This window comes from Zonotrichia leucophrys, chromosome 3, assembly GCF_028769735.1.
Source record: "Zonotrichia leucophrys gambelii isolate GWCS_2022_RI chromosome 3, RI_Zleu_2.0, whole genome shotgun sequence".
NCBI classification, from domain to species: domain Eukaryota; kingdom Metazoa; phylum Chordata; class Aves; order Passeriformes; family Passerellidae; genus Zonotrichia; species Zonotrichia leucophrys.
The window spans coordinates 11544957-11567882 of NC_088172.1; the positions used below are offsets into that span (position 1 = coordinate 11544957).

The 22926-nt window shown below is 34.4% G+C and overlaps 1 protein-coding gene across 31 annotated transcripts in view; it reads left to right on the forward strand.

Annotated features, from left to right (window-relative positions):
* Positions 1 to 22926, forward strand: part of RIMS1 (regulating synaptic membrane exocytosis 1) — a 305676-nt gene that overhangs the window by 181478 nt on the left and 101272 nt on the right. For 18 of the 31 annotated variants that reach the window (XM_064707391.1, XM_064707378.1, XM_064707380.1 and 15 more), the window contains 10 exons: positions 888 to 987; positions 2389 to 2512; positions 8445 to 8491; positions 9520 to 9632; positions 10668 to 10798; positions 11121 to 11292; positions 11422 to 11578; positions 12811 to 12882; positions 19502 to 19661; positions 20158 to 20283. In XM_064707391.1, coding sequence (XP_064563461.1) covers positions 888 to 987; positions 2389 to 2512; positions 8445 to 8491; positions 9520 to 9632; positions 10668 to 10798; positions 11121 to 11292; positions 11422 to 11578; positions 12811 to 12882; positions 19502 to 19661; positions 20158 to 20283 — 1202 coding nt within the window. The remainder of the gene's footprint in view (positions 1 to 887; positions 988 to 2388; positions 2513 to 8444; positions 8492 to 9519; positions 9633 to 10667; positions 10799 to 11120; positions 11293 to 11421; positions 11579 to 12810; positions 12883 to 19501; positions 19662 to 20157; positions 20284 to 22926) is intronic. The other 13 variants (XM_064707379.1, XM_064707385.1, XM_064707387.1 and 10 more) reach the window with 2 other exon arrangements.

Below are 22926 nucleotides of genomic sequence, written 5' to 3' on the forward strand. Positions count from 1 at the left end.
TGTGACAATATTGTTGGCAGATGGGCTTCTGGATACTTTTTTGGTATTAAAGCTCCTGCTATTTATTGTGATTACAACATGGGGAACTAATACCTAATAAACCAACATTTTGCTGTGTCATTTTATTATAAAACTCCTCTGGGATATTCCTGATGAAAAAAATACAACCAAACCCCTTAGCTGACTGGAGAAAGGTAGTTAAAAAGATAACTTGTCTTGCAAATCAGCAACAATACATTTTCTTTGTATTTTATTTAAAATCTGTCCTTTTCAGGGCACTTGGTTTTCTTCTGATGTTCATGATCTCTGGATCCTGTAGTCATCTTCAAAAGCAGATCTTTTCAGTTTCAGTTTCTTTTTTGTTCTACAAAAGCCAGAAGCTGCTAGTTTGTCCTGTCATGTTCTTGGATGAGAGCACCTATGTTTTAGCATCATCAACATTCTTGTGAACTAGTTGCCTATATTTAATAGTAGTGTATTTGCTAAGTTTTCAATTGATGTACCAAGTTTGGGATTTCATACACTTGAAATGATGTGCGCTTGCAATTTAAATTTAAGTACATGATGTACAATTATTTGTAAAGTGTGCATTTGCCTGTTTATTTATTAAGAAGTGTTCTTTCTGCAACAAATGTAGGTACTTAGCAAACTGCATAAGATTGATTAGTCAAATACAGTAAAAGGAATAGAAATTTTATTCATCCTGTGTCAGGTTTACATCTTTTTGTCTTTAAGCCTCTCTAAAACCCAAATTGACAATAGGTTTGCCTATGAACATTTCAGGTGAAATTTAAAAAAATGGTGTGAAAACTGATTCGTCTAAATATTTGTGCTTTATGTGACATCTGGTTGGTGGCTTGGGGACTCATAAATTTGTGGTTGACTAGGTTGTTGGAGGAAAAATGACAGAATTAGGACGACTCGGTGCCTTCATTACCAAAGTGAAGAAAGGTAGCTTGGCTGATGTGGTGGGGCATCTCAGAGCAGGTAAATCAATCAGTTGCATATATAAAATATACTGTTTTTTAGTAATGGCCTATTGCATGCATAATCCTTTAATTTATACAAACATTTTTCATGTGTTTTGGTAATTTTTTTAAAATACAGAACAATACTGTAACATTATTATGAAATGCCTTGGTTAGAAATGGTTGCCTACATTTATAATTTGTTATGAATACCAATTTCTTGGATGTATGAGTAAAAAAAAAGATACTCCTGAGGAATGCTGGTAAGAGGACTGAGTGACACTGGTAAATTTTTGTTTGCTAGCTCAGGAGCTGCTTATTACACTCCACAGAAGCAATGCAAACATTTTTGTGTTTAACTGATTGTGACAAACAAAATTCAGATCACTGAAGGATGACACACTGCATACACAGTGGATTTTATTGGTGTTATTTGCAGTGTTAACTGTTACAAACGAAAATGGAAAAGATGCCAAAAAACTGGTCCTAAAATATTTCATTTCTATTAGATGTATCTATTCACTTACATTTAAATGGTTGCGCTAATGGTACTTTTCAAGCTTCTAAATGAAGTGAGAATTATGCACAGCATTTGGTTTTCATAGTCACTTTTTAATGGTTTGTATTTTTACTATACCTCTAAGCAATACTTTCCAAATGTTGTCATAGCAAACCAAAGTACCTATGTAGTGTCTTAAGAACCCAGAAGCTCCAATGCCAGTGTGGATGGCTTCAGGATAATTGTGTGAAGCAGAGAGTAATAAAGAACTAGAAAGGATGATGAATCTCTAACAAGATTCTACTTTTTTGGCATTTTTAGTTATTTCTTTCTTACCAAATCAGCAGTTGTTTATAGATTTTAAATGCAGATTATAATTATAGGAAATAAATTTGTGTCCACTAATCTTAAACCATTTGGGCTGAAATCCTAATTTTCTATTTCTGGTCTAGGTTTTTTGGGCTTTTTTTTTAATGGAAGCTATTTTTAATTTCTAAAACTAGTTTTAGAGGCAAAATTATTTCCCAGAAAAAAATACTGTTTTGCACGTTTCCAGTGAGTGAAAGTCTGTTCATCCTATTGCGTGGGACCAGAGCACACAAAAAAGTTAGAAAAACCACTTTTTTTCCTTATAAAAAGACATCCAAAATTTGGATAGTTGATAAAACTTTGAGTAATTGTACAAAGTTCATAAATTTTAATAATTGCAAATATGAAGTCTTGCATGAGGAACAGAACATCCTTGTCCAAAAGTAAGCATTGGAAGCCAACCAGCTAAAAAGCACCTTGGCAGGAAAAATGTCTGAAGGTTTCAGTTCAGCTCTTTCATGATTTAAAATTATTTTTATGTTACTTGGAAATATAGATTTCATTCTTTGTAAAAGAACATGAAAGTGAGATAAACTTCTCTTTAAATTCAAGGGGATGAAGTTCTAGAATGGAATGGTAAACCCTTGCCTGGAGCTACAAATGAAGAAGTTTACAACATTATTTTAGAATCAAAATCAGAACCTCAAGTTGAAATCATTGTTTCAAGGCCTATTGGGTAAGGCTAAAGACTTACTTCTTTAGCATAGTTATTAGTTCTGTTAATATGAATCTTAAAGGGATTATTTGTGAGTTAATTATTTTTATTGCTTAGTAATGAAATACAATTCTCCTTCTGTTATTGACATTCTGTATAGTCTGTTTTCTTCACTACCATTTATGGTCTTGTGCCTTTGCAGTGACATATAAACATAAATATTGTCTTCTGTGTGGGCAAAGTGCTATAAAGACTTGTCAAGTGGCAAGGGAAGATTGGTGGATTAGTTACACCTGTGCATGCCAAACTTCTGGTTTTCAGGCTTTCAGCCTACTGGATCAGAATAATTCAAAAATGTCTTCATGAGTGGAGGGAAGCATTGCAGGATTCTACTAAGCCAATACTAGTAGGATTTAAAACAGACCTTCTTTAAAAAGCTAAAAAAGGAAACAGAAAACTCCTAATTGAAAATACTGTATTTACCCTTGAACGTTTGTTGTTGCAGTCAAACAAGGAAGCAAAAGATTCAATCAAAAATTAGCATAAATGTGTTATGTTTATAATTTCTATTTTTTTATTATGAACCCAGGTTTGGAGTTTTGTGACAACAATTCTTCTATTCTCAGTTTCCCAAATACACCTTAGAAGGAAAATAATATCTGTTCAAATTGATAAAAACAGGGGGATTGGCCCTGCATTAGTGATAGTAGTTTTAGTGACATCAGGAATGTTTTGAGCTAGGTCTTACAAAATTGAATATGAATAATTTATTGTAAATTCACATTTACCTGCAAAATAGAGTCACATGATTTACAATAAGAAGTGATTGTTTTTGCTATTTTCATCTTAATTATAATTTTTGCTTGTCTCAAATGTGATGCTTTTTTAGTTTTAGAAACAAAAAAATATTCATTTTCTTTCTTACTAAAATATCCTTTTATGTTTTGATTATTGATTCTGTCTGTGCCATGTGAGTTTAGCTATATTTTGCAAATAAATTTTGTCTTTTTCATGGCAATCTCTATTAAAAGTACTTTAAAAATTGACATTAATAGGTAATTCCACCTATCAGTTTGACCTTCTAATGGAAAATGAAAGTCTGATGTAATAATAGTGGCTGTTAAATGCTATAATTACCATCCAGCTGAAGACTCTGGGGAAGTAGAAGCTTTATTTTACTTTTTTTGAAATAAATTAGGAGATATTCTTGAAAGAAAGCTGCAAACTCATTTGTACAGCTTTGCTATTAAAAATAACATGCCTTAAGGAGATTTTTAGGAAGTCTAGTTTTTACATTTAAATCAGCAAAAAAAGAAATATGTTGATACTGGACATGACTTGAATTCCACATCTCAATTGAAGAAAACATGGAAATGGATTTGTACAACTGTAGAACTGATGTAAAAGGAAAAAGCTGGATTAGCATTTTAAACAATGGACTTTAAACATATTTATTCCTGTCAATGTTGCAGATGTGTGCTCTTAAACTTCTAAGATAACTTTGGTAATAAACCAAATATATTCTTTTAGTTTAAAATTTGATAAATCTATTAGTTTAGAGAAATTAAGTACAAGGTGACTGCATTCCAGTGCCACATTCCTAAAGAAAAAGTGAAAAAATATCCTTTTTTTGAAGTTTGTTCAAAATCAAAGAATATTCCTGAATCTGAACAGTGGATTTTGTGTTAGAATAGTGCACCCAGAAATAGTACCAATAAAATGTAAAGTTTTTCTTTGGATGACCCATACATGTTTTTTTCAGAAATAGATCACATTAGAATTTGCTTTTGTTTTGAGATAAATGGAGTCTTGGCATGGAGTTTTTGCATAATAGAATAACATTTTTCTTCTAGAGTTATGTCTCTATAGATTTTTAATGTTTTTTTACTTTTGCTTGAGGGTCAGGTTGTTTTTTGGGGTCTTTATGAGAACAAATAAATATCTCTAGAGCACAGAATTGTAAAATTTAAGGACAGATCCTTTCTATCCTGTAGTAATGAGTCTAAGTCCAGTTGTTTTATGTCAGATTGAGATTTAACTGTCTGTCATCTGAAAATAACCAAAAACTTCAGACATTGTAGAACAGAGAAAATCCTATAGTAGTTATTAAAAGAAAGAGCATGCTGCACAGGATTTTCTTTTTTCCCTTTTTTTCTTGATAATTTTGATCTATGTAAGTTGTCTTGCATAATGGAAAATGATTTGCTTGATTAACAGATTGCTTTGATTTTGTCCCTCGCTCCACTTTGTCTTGTTTTCCAAACTGTGTGATGGTTTCAAATTCATGACAGGGATTTTTATTTCATCCCATCCAACACATCTAGTATGCCAAAGTTTGGTGGGTACTTTTAGGTGCTGACTAAGCAAAATTGAAGTTGCTTGATACAGCATTAAGTAATAATCCATTACAGCAAAAAATTCCTGTGAGGGAATAAGTTCCCGAAAGGCCTGAAAATGGTATTTCATCTACATAATTTAAGTGTTTTCATCTCTCTGTATTAATAATGCAAATAATGTACCAGCACTTTTAATGGTCTTGATTTAAAAATGCCTAGCATATTAGGTCTAAAAAGCCCAAATAGGACACAGTTTGCCTGAAGTGAATAATGGAAGGACTGTAAGTCCACAAATTAGACTGCCCACAAATTAGACTGCCAGTTACAAAACTGTGGTCTAAACAATTTGTTCAGTCTTGTAAATTTGGATTTCTCTGTCTGCCAGCAAATGTAATTTTAAGTAATGGATAATTGTAGGATGTTTATTAGAGAAAAATGTGAAGCACATAACACTATTAGCAGCTAAAGGCATAACAACAATAAACAGTATAACTGCAATTGTACCGTGGAAACTCCATAGAAACTAATTGACACTAATTCTAATGGCTGCAACGCAAGGTGCAGAAGGATAAGAAACCTATAAAAAGTAGAATTAATGGGTTGACTATCTCAATATGAGGAGAAGAATTACCTATGAATATGCATACAATGTGAGAGGTGGTTAACATAGGACAGCACAGAAAATCCTCTGGCAGTATACTTTTCAGAGAAGAAGCGTGGCATGGTAACTAAACTCACCGTCTCTTGTGTGCTCTATGGGATAGTGCAGGTAAAACAAATGTTTTTTCATTTGTCTCTGTTTTCTTTGTCAGATGCTAGCTATCTTTGCTTAGATTTCCACAGATAATGCTGCCAAAACTGTTGTTTCTGTGATTTGATTCAGTTCCTCTGTGCAGGGTTGGTTACTGTGGTCTAGCTCCTGGCAAGGAGGTTGAAGCTCCATCACGATCCAGGCAGTGCTGAACTCCAGAGCTGCTCAATTAGTGCAAACTGCAGATTGATCTACAGGTTCTGATGGCAGGGAATGGTTTTGGGAATAGCAGGATGAGCACTGGGGAGAGGTACTCAGAAACTCTTTAGAAGCTCTCTGGCGTGTAGAATATGATACATCTGTTCCTAGAACAGCCTAAAAGGTGTGGGTTACAACCATGCTTGAACTTGGTTCTTCTTCAGTGAGCAACCACTTGACTATATCCTTCAGAGAAATTATAGCTGTTCCTGTGCAAAATAGTGATTCTCACAAACCATATATCTGCACAGAGTAGTTTCAACCTAAGGTACAGTTTTGTTTAATTTACATAGTCATTGAAGCATGAAAGAATCAGACGTCAGACAGTAATATGTAATATCATGTAAGACCACACAAGGTAGGGATAGAAAGACAAAGTTTGCAGTTGGCACCTCTTTACTGGAGGTGAAGAGCTGCCTACTCTTTTCTCAAGTTTGTATTGCTCCAAAAGGGGAGTAAAATTTTGTTACTGTATTAGATAAGCAATTGTGCAACTTTTCACTTTGTTTTTCTTTGACTGGTCTAGTTTTGAATATTTTAAGTAATGAGCTACTATTTCTTCTAATGAGCTTTTTTTGTAAATCATTTATCAGAATATTTTCTGCAGTGCAAAATTAAAAGCAGGCTAGATAAGACTAGTTTTCTTACATGAAAAGTTTTAGATTATAGTTTCCTTTTAGGATATTCATTCTCTAATTAAAATCCCAACATTTAATCCTCTTTTAAACTGTGTTGATCTGTTTCTCATGTTGATTTATTATTAATTTTTTCTGTATTGGTTGTAATAGTGTGACAGTGCCTTAGCAGAAATATGAATCAGTTATTAAGTTGTTATTAATGTGTAATTAATATTTGAAGTTTATTTTTAGCCTTTTTTTTTCCTCCTGTATTTTTGACAATACAAGAAAAAAAATCCAAACAGAATTAGTTTTAGTGTCTTTAATCACACCAGGACTATAGAACTTGACACTGTGGCTGGCCCTTTCCATGTTGAAGCAGTCCTTGCACATGTGAACATTTGTTTAGACATCCTAAAAGTGATGTTATTGCAAACAGTGCCATACTGCAGATGAGAGTGTTCATATTCTAGCACAAGAAAATATTGCAAACGTAACATTTTATTGAACAGAAAAAATTGTTTGATTATGATAAGTAAATACTTTAGACTGATGAGAGATGCCCTGGAAAGTCTGACCTGAAAAAGAGAAAATGTTAAGAGGAAGAAGAGTGCACAGCAGCCCAGCTGTGCAACAGGCTGTTAATCTGTTCATATGTTTGTAGAGTAGTACTGTGCCATGTCAAGAATGACTAATTCAGCTATAATTCCATGAGTTTGAGAAAACCACGTTATTCTTGACTCATGAAGTCAAGACAAGGAGAAGCACATTCTTGTTCAGTGATGTGGGGTTTAAGCTGATTTGAGACATTAACGCAGAGCTGAAGTAGTCTATTTTAAACCACAGGCACCACAAGTTTAAATTGCAGGACATGAAAAGGGACTTTAAGGCTCAGTGATTTGGAACTGTTGCATTCTTTTTCTGATACCAGTGTCTGGTTTTTTTTCATAAGTGACTATTATAAACCTAGGAGTCTTAGTTTTATTGAGTTCCAAGTCAGAAAGATTTCTGTTTCACTGAGCAGACTGCCTGAATACCTTTAAAATTCTCAGCTATAGACTTAAAATCTTGTAAATGTTCTTCAGAAATGTTATTACAGTTCTACTTTTGGATTAGTCTGTGTGGATGAAAATGCATTCAAATAATTCACTGAAGAGTTTTGTTTCCATTTCCCTGCTCTGCTGCTTTGTTAAGATATGTGCAATACTAGATGATTTTTGCTCTTGTAATGTATTTTCAATGACAGCTGGGAATAGAAAGAGCCAGGAACTATCATCATCCAGGTTTTGGTGGAAGAATAAATTTATTGATGAGAAAACCCTGATAGATGTGTGTAGACTTAATCAGTTTATCTTACTTATATCTGTGTATGTGTTGGATATGTATGTGTTGAAAAATGTCCATACCCAGTTGTAATACAGTTTCATTTTCTTTTATCCTTTGGAGAACTGCATTATTCACTTGTTTGTTTAACATTGCTAATAATCTTTGTTTTCCTTTTTTATTATTGTAAGACATTTTCATCAGTTTCATTCTCTGAACTCCTTGAGACGTTTATATAAAAATTACTAGTGAGTTAATATTTGTCTTTTTGATTTTTGTTCCTCCAAAAATTAGTTGAACAACCATAGCTGTACTTCCTTTTGGCAAAGGAAGTGTGTCTATGTACTGTTTATTTTTCTCTTGCTAAAATTTCTCTTTCTTTATTGTTGCAGTTGTAAAAGCATCTTGTAATCCATCCACAATGTTAACAATGTTATATCTGCTAGTTCCTTATTGTTATATCTGCTAGCTCCTTAACCTGAACGTGGTTTTTGTTAGTGTGATTTTCATGAATGGTAGTAGAAAGGATGTCTTCAAATGTTTCCTCTTTCTTGCCTTGTAACCTGTTAGAAGCAAATCCATGTTATTAGAACACTGTCCCAGCAATGTATTTGTCACAGCCAAAGGTTGTCTCTGTTGTTTCTAATTGCTATGTGTTCACATTTTAGTGATATTCCACGGATTCCCGAGACTTCCCACCCCCCATTAGAGTCTAGTGAGTACACACCTTGTTCTTTTCTTTAAGCAAGATCTTGCACCCAGCAAAACTATTTCAGCTATCAAATTGCTGAAAGATGATCTGTGGAAATTGCATTGGCTCTGAGGTTTTTGCATGACAAAATTCAATGGGTTTTGGCCTTGTGTGTTAAATTTGAAGCAATATGGATTTTATTAAACATACGCAGATTTCAAATGCTAGCAGAATTATATTTTTTCATTCTGTATCTTTTATTGTTACTACCAAAGTAATAATTTACTTCCCCTAACATAAGAGAGAACAGGTATAAGAGTCTGCCAAAGGTACAAATGGTGTCACGATTTCACCTCCTGCACCAAGCAAAGTCCAGAGTTCTTGTTTCTCTTTTTTTTTTAACAAGAAAACCTTGGTTGCATGAATTTTTTGTTCATACTTCAAAAGACTGGTGTTCTTTTTAACTATTCCATTTGAATGTTTTCAGCCAGAGTATTTGAGGGCCAGAGCTCCCAGTCTTTTCCCATCTGAGCCTTTCCTGAGATGCAACTAGAAACCTTCCCTGGGACAGGGAAGGTGCGATCACTTGTCACAAGTTCATATAATTAGTGAGGGCTCTGTTTCACTAGGGGAGAACTGAGGATGTTCAGCAGTTGCTGAAATGTCCTCCATGCCAGATTCATGTCCTTCATGTCTTCCTATTAAAATTTCAGAGGCTACTGAGAGTATAATCCATACAACAGATGTGGTGTATTCATCAAAGACTTAGGATCATAGAATCAGTGTTGTTTGTCTGGGGAGGGAGATGTGTAATTCAGTCAGAGAACAGTATTTTATTTAAAACGCTTGCTATGGTTTATCCAAGATGTATGAGGAACACTCTTACTCTATGGGTTTTTTTAATAAACCAAAAAATGACAGGTTTAATCTGGGATGTAGGGGTAAAAAACCAGTCTTCTTACTCTATTTTCTACATCAATTTTATACAATTCAAAGAAAAAGCAGTTCATAAGTTATGATGGTAATTTCATGTGTTTCTCATGTGGTTTTAGGTTCAAGTTCTTTTGAATCTCAGAAGATGGAAAGGCCTTCTATTTCTGTTATATCTCCGACTAGCCCTGGAGCCCTACGGGATGCACCTCAGGTCCTACCAGGGCAGCTTTCTGTGAGCATATTTTGTTTTTCTTGGGTTTTTAATGGAAATCTGTGAAGTGCTGGTCCTTCAGCCCTGCACATTCCCAAGGCCTGTTGGGAGGCCAAGAGAAATTTTCAGTGTTGGTAAAAATAACATTTTTCAAAAGTTTTTTGATTGCCTCTGGATGCTGTAGCAAGACCTGACTCTAATCATAGCAGACATAAGAAATTGTTGTCTTAATACACCAAAGAGTGCAGGAATTTACATTGAGAAGAGCCCATAAAACTGCCTTGAAACTTGTAATTTTTTAGCTTCTGCACTGAAAATAGTGACTTTGCTGTACATGTCCAGTACTCCACAGATTCAAGAGTAGTATCACTGTTTTCTTTATGGGAGCATTTAAAGGCCTGTATATTTGTTAAGCATTACTCTATTCAGTAATGCATTTTAATTTTGATACATCTTGGAACTTTCTTGTAATACTAATGGAAGTCCTGCTTATCAAATATACTGCCAGTACTTAAACTTTGTTTTCCACATTTTTAGTTTTTTTATATTGATCGTATTAATTCAGGAGTATACAGCAGGCTTAAAAATTTCCTAAAATTATGATTCTCTTAAGAAATTATGTAGCTCTATATTATTGTTTCCGTACACACTATTGAAAAAGTCACAGATCTGAGTAGATACATTTCAGCTATACCTTGAGATTAGATGCAGGCAGAGCTTTCTCTTTAATGTAGCTTTAAAGGTGCAGAGCTAAGACCTGCTAGTTTAGGTGCACTTACAGTTCTAAGATTATGCAATGAGTACAATAAACAATGAAAGTATAATCAGGCCCATAATTTTATTCTGCTGTGATAAGTATAAAAGTCTTGGTATATACCATAATCTTTTCCATCTAACCTAATTAAATATTAAAGGATCTTAAATGAAATATATCTCATTGTCTCTGGGGGAAAAAAACAACAGTTACTTTTACATTGTGGTTATTTTTGATGCAATCTGAAAATTTTGTTTCTTCTCCATTTTCAATAATGTTTTCTGGTAACTTGATTCCTGTAGGTTAAACTCTGGTATGACAAAGTGGGACATCAGTTAATAGTAAATGTTCTACAGGCAACAGATTTGCCACCAAGAGTAGATGGGCGCCCCAGAAATCCCTATGTAAAAATGTATTTTCTTCCAGACAGAAGGTAATAGTATTCCAGTTCATAAAATTATGTTTTAATTTACCATGTATTGAATCAGCTTTTAATGAATGCTTATGAAGAACTCCTTTTTATAATTTTTTATAGCTAGATTATTTATAGCAAAAAAATTACACTTGAATCATACAAGTCAGTATCAATTTAACTTTGTAGTCTTTTTTAAGAATGTGATCCACTGTGCAGAAAATACTTTCTTAATTTAGGCAATATTGCCTAAGAGAAAATGAAAGCAGTTACATCCTGATGAGTACATGGTATTTTCTGATTTATCACTATGAATAATTTATGAAAAATATTTATGTTTCAGTGATAAAAGTAAAAGAAGGACCAAAACAGTAAAGAAAAGTCTAGAGCCAAAATGGAATCAAACTTTTCTCTACTCACATGTACATCGTAGAGATTTTAGAGAACGAATGCTTGAAATCACAGTATGGGATCAGCCAAGAGTACAAGAAGAAGAGAGTGAATTTCTTGGAGAGGTGATGCATGCAATCACATTTCTTCTGAGTTCATTGTTTGGTTTTGAGTACGTTTGCATATGTATTTTGTGTGTGTGTTTCTCTGTGTGCCTTCAAAGTAAAATTGAAACCTGATGATTTTTCTGCTAGATTCTTATAGAGCTGGAGACAGCACTTTTAGATGATGAACCACATTGGTATAAGCTACAGACACATGATGAATCTTCACTACCTCTGCCTCAGCCATCACCATTCATGCCAAGAAGACATGTTCATGGTGGAGAGAGCACTAGCAAAAAATTACAAAGTAGGTCCAAATTCCATTAAGGTCTCTTAAATTTTAAATTAGAAGTGCTGGATATGGTCTAATGGTACTTAAATTCCAAATAAAATAAAAAAGATACTATTTCATAGTCTTTAAAAGTAATGAAAATGTGTGGCAGGAACACAATTTAAATTATGACATTATGACATGTCAGCCTTACAACTGTGATGTGTAACTTTCAAGAGTGTGAAACCTGCTGGAATTGATTTGGCTTTCATTAGCAAAAAAAATTGTTCAAAGTTGTTTTTTTCCCTAAACTTCTTTTTAAATAGAAAAATGAAGTTTATAATTATTGGATAATTTAAAAAAATTTAAAGCATTTTATTTTTTAAAAAGAAGTCCTTAAAGACTTACAAGGCTTAAAAACACTTTTCATCGTAAAGTTAGTCTCAACCTCCAATATGCTCATTAAAGTGTACTTTTGCAGAAAAGAGGAATTTTATTAATGTATTTTGGAGGTACAGTTGTTTTCATGAGTCTGATTTCAGGTTTGTATGAGGCACGTTAAAAGGAGATATTTCAAAGGGGATATTGTAGTTTCTCCGTTCATTTAAACTAAGATTTACTTAGAAATATGAAAGATGTAGGGGATTATTTTTAAATGCATTTCCAAGCTATTTTTCTGATTTTTCTAAAACATGGAAGTCATTCACTCCAGCCAATGCATAGGAAATTGGTGTACATTCAGGAATGAACTATAAATATGTGTTACTGCTGTAATAATTGCTGCATAGATGCCCAAACTCAGGATGTGTATAGAGAGAGAAAATGAAAGGTTAGTTTTTATGAGATATTTGAGCTCTTCTAAAAGCTGGCAGTGCTGTTTCCTCTTCCTCTCTCACCATATGTTGCCTCATCTCCTTTCCTGTTCAGCAAGCTGAATCAGCATATTCACTGAAGTAGCACAAACGTGGTTTTTTTTCCTTTACTTGAGTTTTGCTTTTGGAGGCTTACAGAGATAATCTATCCTAGTAGAGGATTACTGAGGACTTGAGGGGAAGAGAAAGGGAAAGGAGGCTGCAGCAGCTGTAAGATGTTAAATTGGCTCAGCTATCTTCTGAAGCATCAGTTAGTCACTGCAGTTGAGTTCTCCTTCTCTATTGTTTTGACTTAAAATCATCTTTTTGGTTTCATTATTATGTTGAATGAACATATTTTTGCATATTATAACATGACCAGATGTTCAGGTATTTGTTTACCTTACTGTTGTGCAGGATCTCGGCCAATCAGTGATAGTGACATCTCAGATTTTGATGTTGATGATGGTATTGGAGTTGTTCCTCCAGGTGCGTGGATGAACAGCATGGTCCTGCTTTCTTTTTTCTTATTTTTTGCTTGTTTGGATTTTTTTTCTTTATAATATTTTGGAATATTGAGGATACTGATTTTGGAGAGTGCATTGTGGAAAAAACAGTTTTCCTGATTATTCCATAGTACCTGGCCCATACCTGGTAATTTAAAGGCTTCTACTATTCATTCATTTATATTTATTTTGCATATCACTCTTCATATGAGGCCCACTGGTTTGTTGAAATTGGTTAATTTCTTACTGTGTAATGCTCCAAGCATTATTTAAAATGCAAATTAAATGTAAAAGACTCCTACGTTTTAAAACATTTAAGATTTCAGTTTTTATTGAAAGCATTTTTAAAATTATTTTGCTTTTTGCTTGAAACTTAGATTTAATGCAGTCTTCTGTGGACTTTAGTGATAATGCATGGCTATAGATTAAGATGCATGCAGCATGGCTATATTTTTTATAGTTTTCATAAGCTTTCATGAACTATCATTACCCTAAATGTTCATAAATATTTACTTGTAGAGACTGTCATGGTTTGGCTTTTAGTTCAGCATTCCTACTTACTGAAAATCTTGAGGATTATCTTGGATACCACATTCTTCTAGTTCTCATTCACTGTTGCCACAAGTCAGATAAATATGTTTCCCAATCGTTCCAAGCTAACTGAAGAGTCACTATGTCATTGCCAGCACTAAATCAGTTTTTCTGTGGATCTTCCTGATGAAAACCACTGAATTAAATCGTGGTGTGTTTAAAATGTTTAAAATAATCTCACAGTTTATTTATCCACAATATAACTGTGCAAATAAATCACATATCTTATTAATGCTGTACCATCTTGATTTTAGGGGAGACAAATTCTCCTTTCTTTGATGTTGATTGGGTTCTTTTCTTATTTTATATACTTTGCACCTCAGTCCCTAAGAGAGAAACTCATTTATGTATGCCTAATTATTATATTTGATATTTTTAAATCAGCGGAGAGAGTGAGCATTTAAAATAAAATATAAACAAAAGGCTCTAAATATTTTTCCTGGCTTTTTTTTTTTTTTTTTTTTTTTTTTTGCGGTTTCAGGGGTTTTGTTTTTGTAGTTGAAAATGTAGATACTGGTATGTCTTTGTAGACTTATGTTTAAAGTTTCAGTCAATTCTATTAAGAACTGGGGCTTTTTTTTCCTCTGCCAGTCCTTTCATGCATCCAGTTGAAATAAATAATTTTTAACCTGTCAGGAAGCATTCAAAATGGTCCAGTTGCATATATTGGAATGTGTTTGGGCCAGCATTTGAGTAACTGAGTCTTATTGACATTTCTTTGGATTTCATGCTCAGGTGTGCCTTTGAGGAATGCACAGATCCAAACTTTCTCAGCGATCATCGTAGAAAATAGCAGGATTTAATTTTTACAACTGGATTTTCAATGATCTGAGAGTCTCCAAGTTAAAAATTGAAGGGCATAGTGAGGAAGCTCCTTCTGAAGTCCACCCAATCAGAAACATTCTACTAGCTCACTTGACCAAGCACAAGTTTGTCCATTTTGAGTTTAATTGGCACATTTGTTTGGCAGTTCTAAGTGGAGTTCATCTGTTCGTGATTCCTATGGGAAGTGGATATGCACACAAGTGTGTGGGATTTGCTGGATCTGGATATACTTTAAAGGGAGTTAGACTTTAGGCACAGGGACAAAGAAAATTCATCTGCCACAAATCTATGAAAGCCTAGACAATATATGAAAATGTGTTTGGCAAAAAGACCTGAAAAGGTTTCCAGTCCCAATGTCTGTCAAATTGTGTGAGAACCTTAGGCTCAGATTCACAAATGTGGCTGGAGATCAAGTTCATATATATTCATTTCTGCCCTCCTGTCCAACCTTCTTAACTTGCCTCATTGCTAAATTGTTAAGTCTTTGAACTGCTCCCTTCGTTTGCACAGAATGAGTACTGCAGTGTCTTCTCCATGAAATAAACTCCTTTGCTAAAACTAACAATTCTGCAGGGCCTTTACCCCTGCCCTCCTCCTGCCCTTCAGCACCATGGTTCTCACCAGAGTGCAGCCCAGCTCTTGTCTGCTTCAGATTTCTCACACATTCTCTTGCACAGCATGCATGTGGGAAGGAAGAGAAAATATCCGTATTTCCCTTTAATGTAATATAGTGGTGCCCTATTTTGGAATAGCCTTTATTGGCTTCAACCAGATTAGTCTAGTTTTAAGATATCCTTCTCAAGGGAAGTAAGAACATCAAAATTGAGTTTACAACACTTGACACGTAAGAAAAGATTTCCCTTTGAAAACTCGTCCAAGTTATAGGCTGCCAGCTTCTCCAGGAGAATCCTGGGGAAACAGTGTACAGATTTTAATAATTTAAAGTAAACAACATCCACAGTCTTTCTCCCATCCAATAAGAGAATGATCTTGTGATAGAAGGAGATCAGGTTAGTCAGGCAGAATCTTCCTGAAAGTTATTAATTTTCTTTTTATTCCTGAAGTATTTATAGAAAAAAAGGAAGTTATTTAGCCCTTTTTAGTTTATTTATTTATTTATTTATTTAGTTAGTTATTATTTAGTTATTTAGTTATTTATTTTAAGGCTGTCCAGGTTTAGAGCAAATTTGGGAGAGAATTCCCCACAGGGGCTCCTCCAGGGAAGCAGATCCAATCGGCCCCTCCCCCCAACTGGTCCGGGAGAAAATATCTCCGTGGAGAAAAGTGGAAAAAAACCTGTTTATTAAACAATAAAACCGAAACAATATCAAATAATAAAATCCCTTGCCGCTCCAAAAGAGATGACAAACTGAGAAAGTGCCTCCCCGGGTTGCAGCTCACTCAGTCTCTGATCAGTCCCTCAGTGCTGGAATTGTCGCAGGCCAGGCCTGGCCCTGTGGGCCACAGCTGCAGCTGCCGGTGCTCCCCTGGGTGTTCAGGCCAGAGCAGTTTCAAGAGGTCCAAAGAAAAGGGAAAAAAACCAAAAGTCCAGGCAACTTCTTTGCCTATCTAACACTAACTAAAATCAAAAAGAGCTGTGTCCCGCTGTCTGCCCATCTGCAGACAACAGTCCAGGAGGAGGAACGTGGATGAGGAGTGCAGTGTCTGAAAACAAACTGCTGCTTCTTCTCTCCCCCCTTCACTCTCTGGAACATTCTTAGAGGTGCAAAACTTATTATTCAACATAAACAGAATGAGATGATTTGAGATAAAAGCATCATATAGGCAACCCAGGAAAAGGCAAATGTAGTATTAGAATTTAGTAAATAGCAAAGAGAACTATTTTCCTAGAAGTTTCAGCAGCTGCAAAAAATAACTTCTTGTCAGTGGAAGATTGTTACATTAAAAATAGTAGTACTTTAATAAATTCCAAAATATTTTAAGAAAAATATTTTTCCCATGTTATATCACTAATTAGTGAATCTTATCTTTCATCTAATTTGACCATCCTCATTTATTAGTAGTACCTTGCAGTGATATACATCTCCTTTTTTAATCAGCTCTTAGATATGTTCATGAAAGTTTATATCAACAGCTGAAAGCAATTTGAAGCTCAGGTTTAACAGAAATTATTTGGACAGGGTTTTTGTGGTAGGCTGACATCCGTTTACACGAAGAAAATATTCTTTTAAGTCTCTCAACCTCTGCATATATGAGAGACGCTCAAGTCTCTTAAGTAAGTTTGTGATCCTGAGCTGTTCTTACACCAGTCACTCTGTATCTGTATTGTACTGGCCAGCCCAGTACTCCATAAGGGTCAGTGAAAGTTTTAATAAAATCTGAACATGTTTTAAGACCACTCTATTTAACCAAGCCTTCAATAACTTCCTTAATTAAAAACAAAACAAAAAAAGCGCTGACATACAGTTGGCAATATCCCCAGTGGTTATTTTAACAAGCTACATTGTTTATTCTGTGGATAACTCTTCAGTGCAGTTAATTTTTCTGTCACATGTAACCTGTATAACTGTATTTGCCTTCCTCCTGTAGCAGCAGGGTGACATCAATACACTTTTATTTTCCTTGTATATATCTTTGTGTATATCAATACACAATATCTTTTCCTTGTCTGTATTGTCTTTAAGAAAAAATAATATAATTCTGGTATCAAATGTTTGCTAGATCCATTTTCATTGTCCATCCATCCTGCATTCATTTCCTGTCACACCTGACAGTTTCCCATGAGCAGCTGAGAAACTTCTGCATAAATTACCATCAGCTTGGTTGCTGCTATCATGCTGGTCCATGCAAAATTTTTCTCTGCTCACCCTGAAGAGCACAGAGCCTTTGTATTTGAGGATATGAAGAAATGTTACTGTTGCTGTCACTGTCATGGTCACTGAAGGTATGGGTGTGATGTGACCAGTTTGACAATTGTTGAATTAATACTTGGGATAACTATGAATTACTGTCTCTGTTCTGTAAGCTTTGTGTGCACACACTGCATAAATTTCAGGTGTTGTTCCTGAGATAGCTTGGCTGTGCAAAGTATATAACATAAAATCGTCTTTCTATACTAAACTTCTACAGGAGAATCCTATGTGCAGTTTTTTAGGGAGATTAGAAATATATTTTAAATTTAAATCTATATTTAATTTTCTAAACTTAAGTTGTATGTGTTTTAGTAGAATTGCTTAAAGACTGAAAAGATGCTTAGGATTTCTTTGGTTTTAGTGTTTAATGCATGTAAACTGCTCTTCCTACTGATAGAGAGGACAGGACTTTTTCTATCACAATTATTTGGAAAATTAATTATATTTTTGCAAATACAGCTTAGATTTAGTTATCCAGGAAAAGGGAACACATCCACCTTTTGTTATGTATTTTCTTCCTCTCACAAAAGACCTAGACAATTTCTGCAGCAATCCTGGGTCATGAATCTCCATTTAAGTCCTGGGGGTGTCCCCATTGTGCTTCACGATTTGCACCCAATCCTTGTCCTGAGATCAGGGAGATCCTCATGTTTCTTTGTAGTTTTATTAAAGAACTCTGAAACACTTTTTTGGCAGGCAAGGTACTCCAGCAGCACAACATACCAAAACCTGCAGAACATTGAAGTCCTACTTTGTTAGAAGGCTGACAAACCCCAGTAGATAGTTTCATGCATGTTGTCAATTTTTAGAGGCCATTAGGGTGCATTGGTAAACTCTTACACATTTTGGGAAAAAAGTGTGAATGCTGCTTTGATGTTTGTGGTCAGGGTTCAAACCTGCAGCTAGAGGTCATTAAATATCATTGAATGCATGATCAAGCCTCATGCAGACTCTGCATACAGGGCACACTTTTAAAAGAGGGACTGTTTGTAATTTTATAGAGGACCAGAGAAGAACTAGAAGAATTATACAAATTATATAAAATATGAAAAAAACCCCAAAGTTAAAACCCTGTAGTAAGATCCATAAAAAGTGCAATTTATTTAATTTATTAAATTTTTCCAATTGACAATTAGGTGATACTTCATAGTCTTTTCCTGCATGAAAAGAGGATTTCTGATAGAAGCTGGTTTTTTTTTTAGCTGAACAAAATCACACAGTACAGTAACTTTAATTCTAGACAAATTCAGAGAAGAAAAATTATTATTTGGATAACTAAGCAAGAATTTGTAAAGTGATTAAAGGATGATTTAAGGGATGACTTTCTGTATCATTAAGGGATTTTCTGTCAAGGGATTCTTGTAATCTCATTTAAACGTCTAGAAATGAGCAAGTGAAATCTGAGCAGATCTCCTTAGACTCTTTTGGAAAATTAACAGGTATCTTTTGAAAGCTGTTACCTTACTGAGCTTCATTGTCTGTTTTAGGATGGGAGTCAAAATGTATAACAAGGCAAAGAGTGTGCTACATAGAAAAAGTCACAACAATGTTGAAATATTGAAAATGGGCTAATATTCCACTGGGTTTTTTTTAAATCCTATTTAAAAATACTGTGAGAAATTTTTCTGCTTAATCACAATATTTGGAAAAAAATATTCTGCACAGTATGCAACACCACAATATTCAGTACAATATACTCTAAATCCTAGTAGTTTTTTTAAGGTGGCTTTGGCCATGTTCATTAGGGAATATCTCTAACTGAAATAACAGGCAGAAAGATGCTTTATATATGAGCAGCCCTGTGTGAGTCAATGCTGTTGTAGGCATTGACAGTAACATAGATTATCAATCTTTATGGGATGTTGTTTACTTAAAAAAATTATATACCTAGACTATAATAGCAAGCTTGCCATTCAGATAGGATCAATAGTAATGTCTTTGGTTTTCTTTTCTTGGCAGTAAGTAACTACTTTTAACCATTTTTTAGATGAGGTAAACTGGCACTGTTTACATTCCTTTCAAATATTTTTTTATGTACACAAAATACCCAGAATATTCTTCCCCAAGTAAGAAAACTGCTCCACATCCTCCAGTACATCAAGAAGTCTCATTTTTTCAGTCTCTGTACATGTAGACATTTAAAGGTAATGCTAGTGATTTATTCTGCATGATATATCGGGATGTACAACAGCTGAGTGATGATCTGAAAGTTGTGTAAGCGTTTGGATATGTGCTCCTGGAAGTCTATTCATCTGAGTTCTTTCTAAAGCCAGGCTTTTAGTCTCTAATTGCCTTTTGTTACCCTCTTGCCAGTAGGTTATAGGCCTAGTACTAGAGAAGGTAAATCCACAACGCTAACTGTGCCAGAGCAGCAGAGAACAACAACTCATCATCGTTCACGCTCCGTCTCTCCTCACCGTGGTGACGATCAGGGCAGGCCCCGTTCACGTTTACCAAATGTGCCATTACAGAGGTAGGCACCTCCAGTGAAACTCAGTGTGCTTTCATGTTTGTATAATTGTTTGTGTCATTGTTAACTTTTCTCTTGTTCAGGAATTTTTCACAATTATAAAGCTTGTTTTTTCTATCTTAATTTATTAGTGCAGTATTTGAACTTGATATATGCTTTCGTTATTCACTCAAGAGCACTCACGGGGTGAATCATAACTTTGTAAGACTTACCTCTTTTTACTCATATTTTCTCTGTGATTTATCATCTGTGTACCATAACTAATACATAGGTTTGGAAATTTTTTCAGTCAGTGGCAGAATCTTGTATGAATATTATCCTACTTAAGAATATTTGTAGGATAATAGTAGCACGTATAAATTGCATAATTTTTAGTGGCATTCTTACAGAAATCATGGATTAATAATTTATAATTAAAGAATTCCTTCAACCAACTTTTACTGTGATCCATTGTTATTAATGAGAAAACAAGATTATCATACATACTTCTGCTTTTCAGGAGTTTAGATGAAATTCATCAGATGAGAAGATCACGTTCTCCAACTAGACACCATGATGCCTCCAGAACTCCAGTTGATTACAGATCCAGAGAGATGGATAGTCAGTATTTGTCTGATCAAGAAAGGTACATTGTCAGCCTGAACGTGGACAAAAGTTTAGAAATGTTGTCAGTTTGCCTAATTTTCAAGTTTTCATTAGAAATGTGACTAATAGCAATGGGGAAGGGAGAGAATTCATCCTAACTGATAGATCTAGTGCCACTGTTAAATTGTCTATATCCTTTTTTTTTGTAAAACCGTGTACTGGGTTGACAGTAATTGCAGTTATCTAGACGATTCTTGTCTGTCTTGACTAGATATTCTACTGCTTTTTCCCAAATGAAGCCCAGAGATTTTTGCTAGAAAGCCATGCATCTTCATGTATGCTCTAGGCCTTCCTGTAATACCAGAATTTACCAGTTGTGCTGGTAGATTTACCAGCAAAATGCCAGACATTAATTCCTCCTTGCTGGGAGTTGGAGGCATGCTAATTTGGATTCATGTGCTTATAAATTTTAGACACCTATGGGTACAGTCTCCCAGCATCTTATGTAACATTCTGGTGAACTTTGTGCATTACCCAGGCATAGTAAGGATAGGTGCAGTACTAGTTGTAGGGTGCAGAAATTTCCAGTCTTAGATGTGTGACACAAACACATCTCTCCCTGCCATGGAGGGGCTACGCTCAAAGAACGCTTTGCCTCCCCTCGTAGGCACTGTTTTCAGGTGTCTGTATTCTGATAAAATAGAAGAAATTAGAATTTCTTTTTAGTTTTTACCTGTAGAAAAAGCTTAGAAAGGTATTTCAGCTCAGCAGTTGTGAAAAAATAATGATGACAGTCACATAGACTATCAATCTTTATGGAATGTTGTTTACTTAAAAAAAAATCATATAGCTAGACTTCAGTAGGAAACTTACCATTCAGATAGGATCAATTGTCATAGTAATGTCTTGGATTTTTTTTTTTTCTTGGCAGTAAGTAACTGCTTTTAGAACTAAGTGTAAGAGAATCTTTCCCTATAATCCAGTAAATTCCATATGGAACATACATTTTGGAGTGATATGAAAAGACATAAATATTAAACCATAAAAATCTCTGGAAATCTTTGGCCAGATTTTAAGCAACACAAAGACTGAATAACAGATGACTCTTGCAGTTCAGCTAATTCAGTTTTGCATATGATCTTGCCTGTTTTACCTTTGTAGTATGGTAACATAAGTGTGGGAACTATTGTGTAATATGGTACATTTAAAAATTCAAATAGGCAAGAAGTGTGTACAGAATTGAATAAGTTGGATTTTTGCACTGAATTTTCTTTCAGAGGTGAATTAAAATTGTTTTTAAGTATAGTAGTCAGATTTATAGTTAGGCTAATTCAAGTAATGTCCACTTGTTGCAGGTTTTTTCTGGGTTTTTTTTTTTTTGGGGCAGTGATATATTAAAAAGATTTATGAAGATATTTATTGAATTGATTTGTTATTAATCAGATTTGAAGAGAAAAAGGTTTTTAAAAGTAGCTTTTGTCAGTATAAATACAGACAGTTAGCTGTCTAGAAATTTCTCTTTTAGTAAAGCCTCAAACCTGGACATAACTGGTGATATATCCATGGATTATGTTTGGAGAGGAATTGGGTTTACCCTGAGCCTTTCCTGGGGATGAGCAATGGGCTGCTGGATTTGTTCAGAGTCTTCAATTCTTTTCAGTGTTCACAAAACTTTTTTGGAAGTTTAAAGCTCAGACATGAAGGATGTACATTGCTGATTTTTAGGATTTAAAGATGGGTCCATGTACTTGTGTTCTTGAGTAATAATCTTGTCTGCAGTGGTCTCCTTTTCCCCATTTTCCTTTTCATCTTTTCCTCCAGATTTCATCAGTTGTGAAGTCTGTTTTGTTCTGGCTGGTTTTGCCAGCTTTCAGTACAAAAGAATAGCATCATATGAAAGATCCAAACCAGGTTTTGTTAAGAAAGATCCTCTGTCACATCCAAGAATTAAAAAACCCAACTTCATTGAATATTATGGATTAGTATCAAGAGTAGTGTAGATATTGTGTTGTGCATTTACTGAACCCTTCACCTAAACAAGTACATTCACACAGATATCTAATGTAAACTTGGCTTGAAAGCCGAGGAACTACCCAATAATTGCATGCCAGAGATTGCAGCGGCTAATTAGTTTCAAAAATTTTCTCAATTATCTATTAAAGGTTCAAAATCAATATTAAATCATAATATAGGTCTTTGTAAAAATAGGTACTACCACTCTCTTACAGAAGCATCTGTTGCAATAAGTTTCCAGGGGAACTTATTTGTCCACTTCAACAGTGTTATATATATTTATATACATATATACATACATATATATATATATGAATATATATAAACTGTTAGGAAAAGCCTTTTATTAGGAAACCATTGTCCAATTTTCAAAAGCATGGCACTTTTTTTTGTGTTTCTTTTATTCCTAAGTAAAATATCTCAATTATGAGTATAGAAAACATTTATTTGGGAATAGTAATCTCTACTTTAAATGTCTTCCAAAACAGACTTAATTTATCAGAGAACTGCATAGTCTCACAATATTGGTAATCTTCTTGATGAATTCTTTTGCTTTTTTTTAAACTAGAAAATTTCATGGTGAATTTGTTATTTTATATCACTTTTCAGGATGACTTTTTTATCAGTGTTTGCTTTGGGCCAATTACCATAGATAGTCTTTGGCTTACAA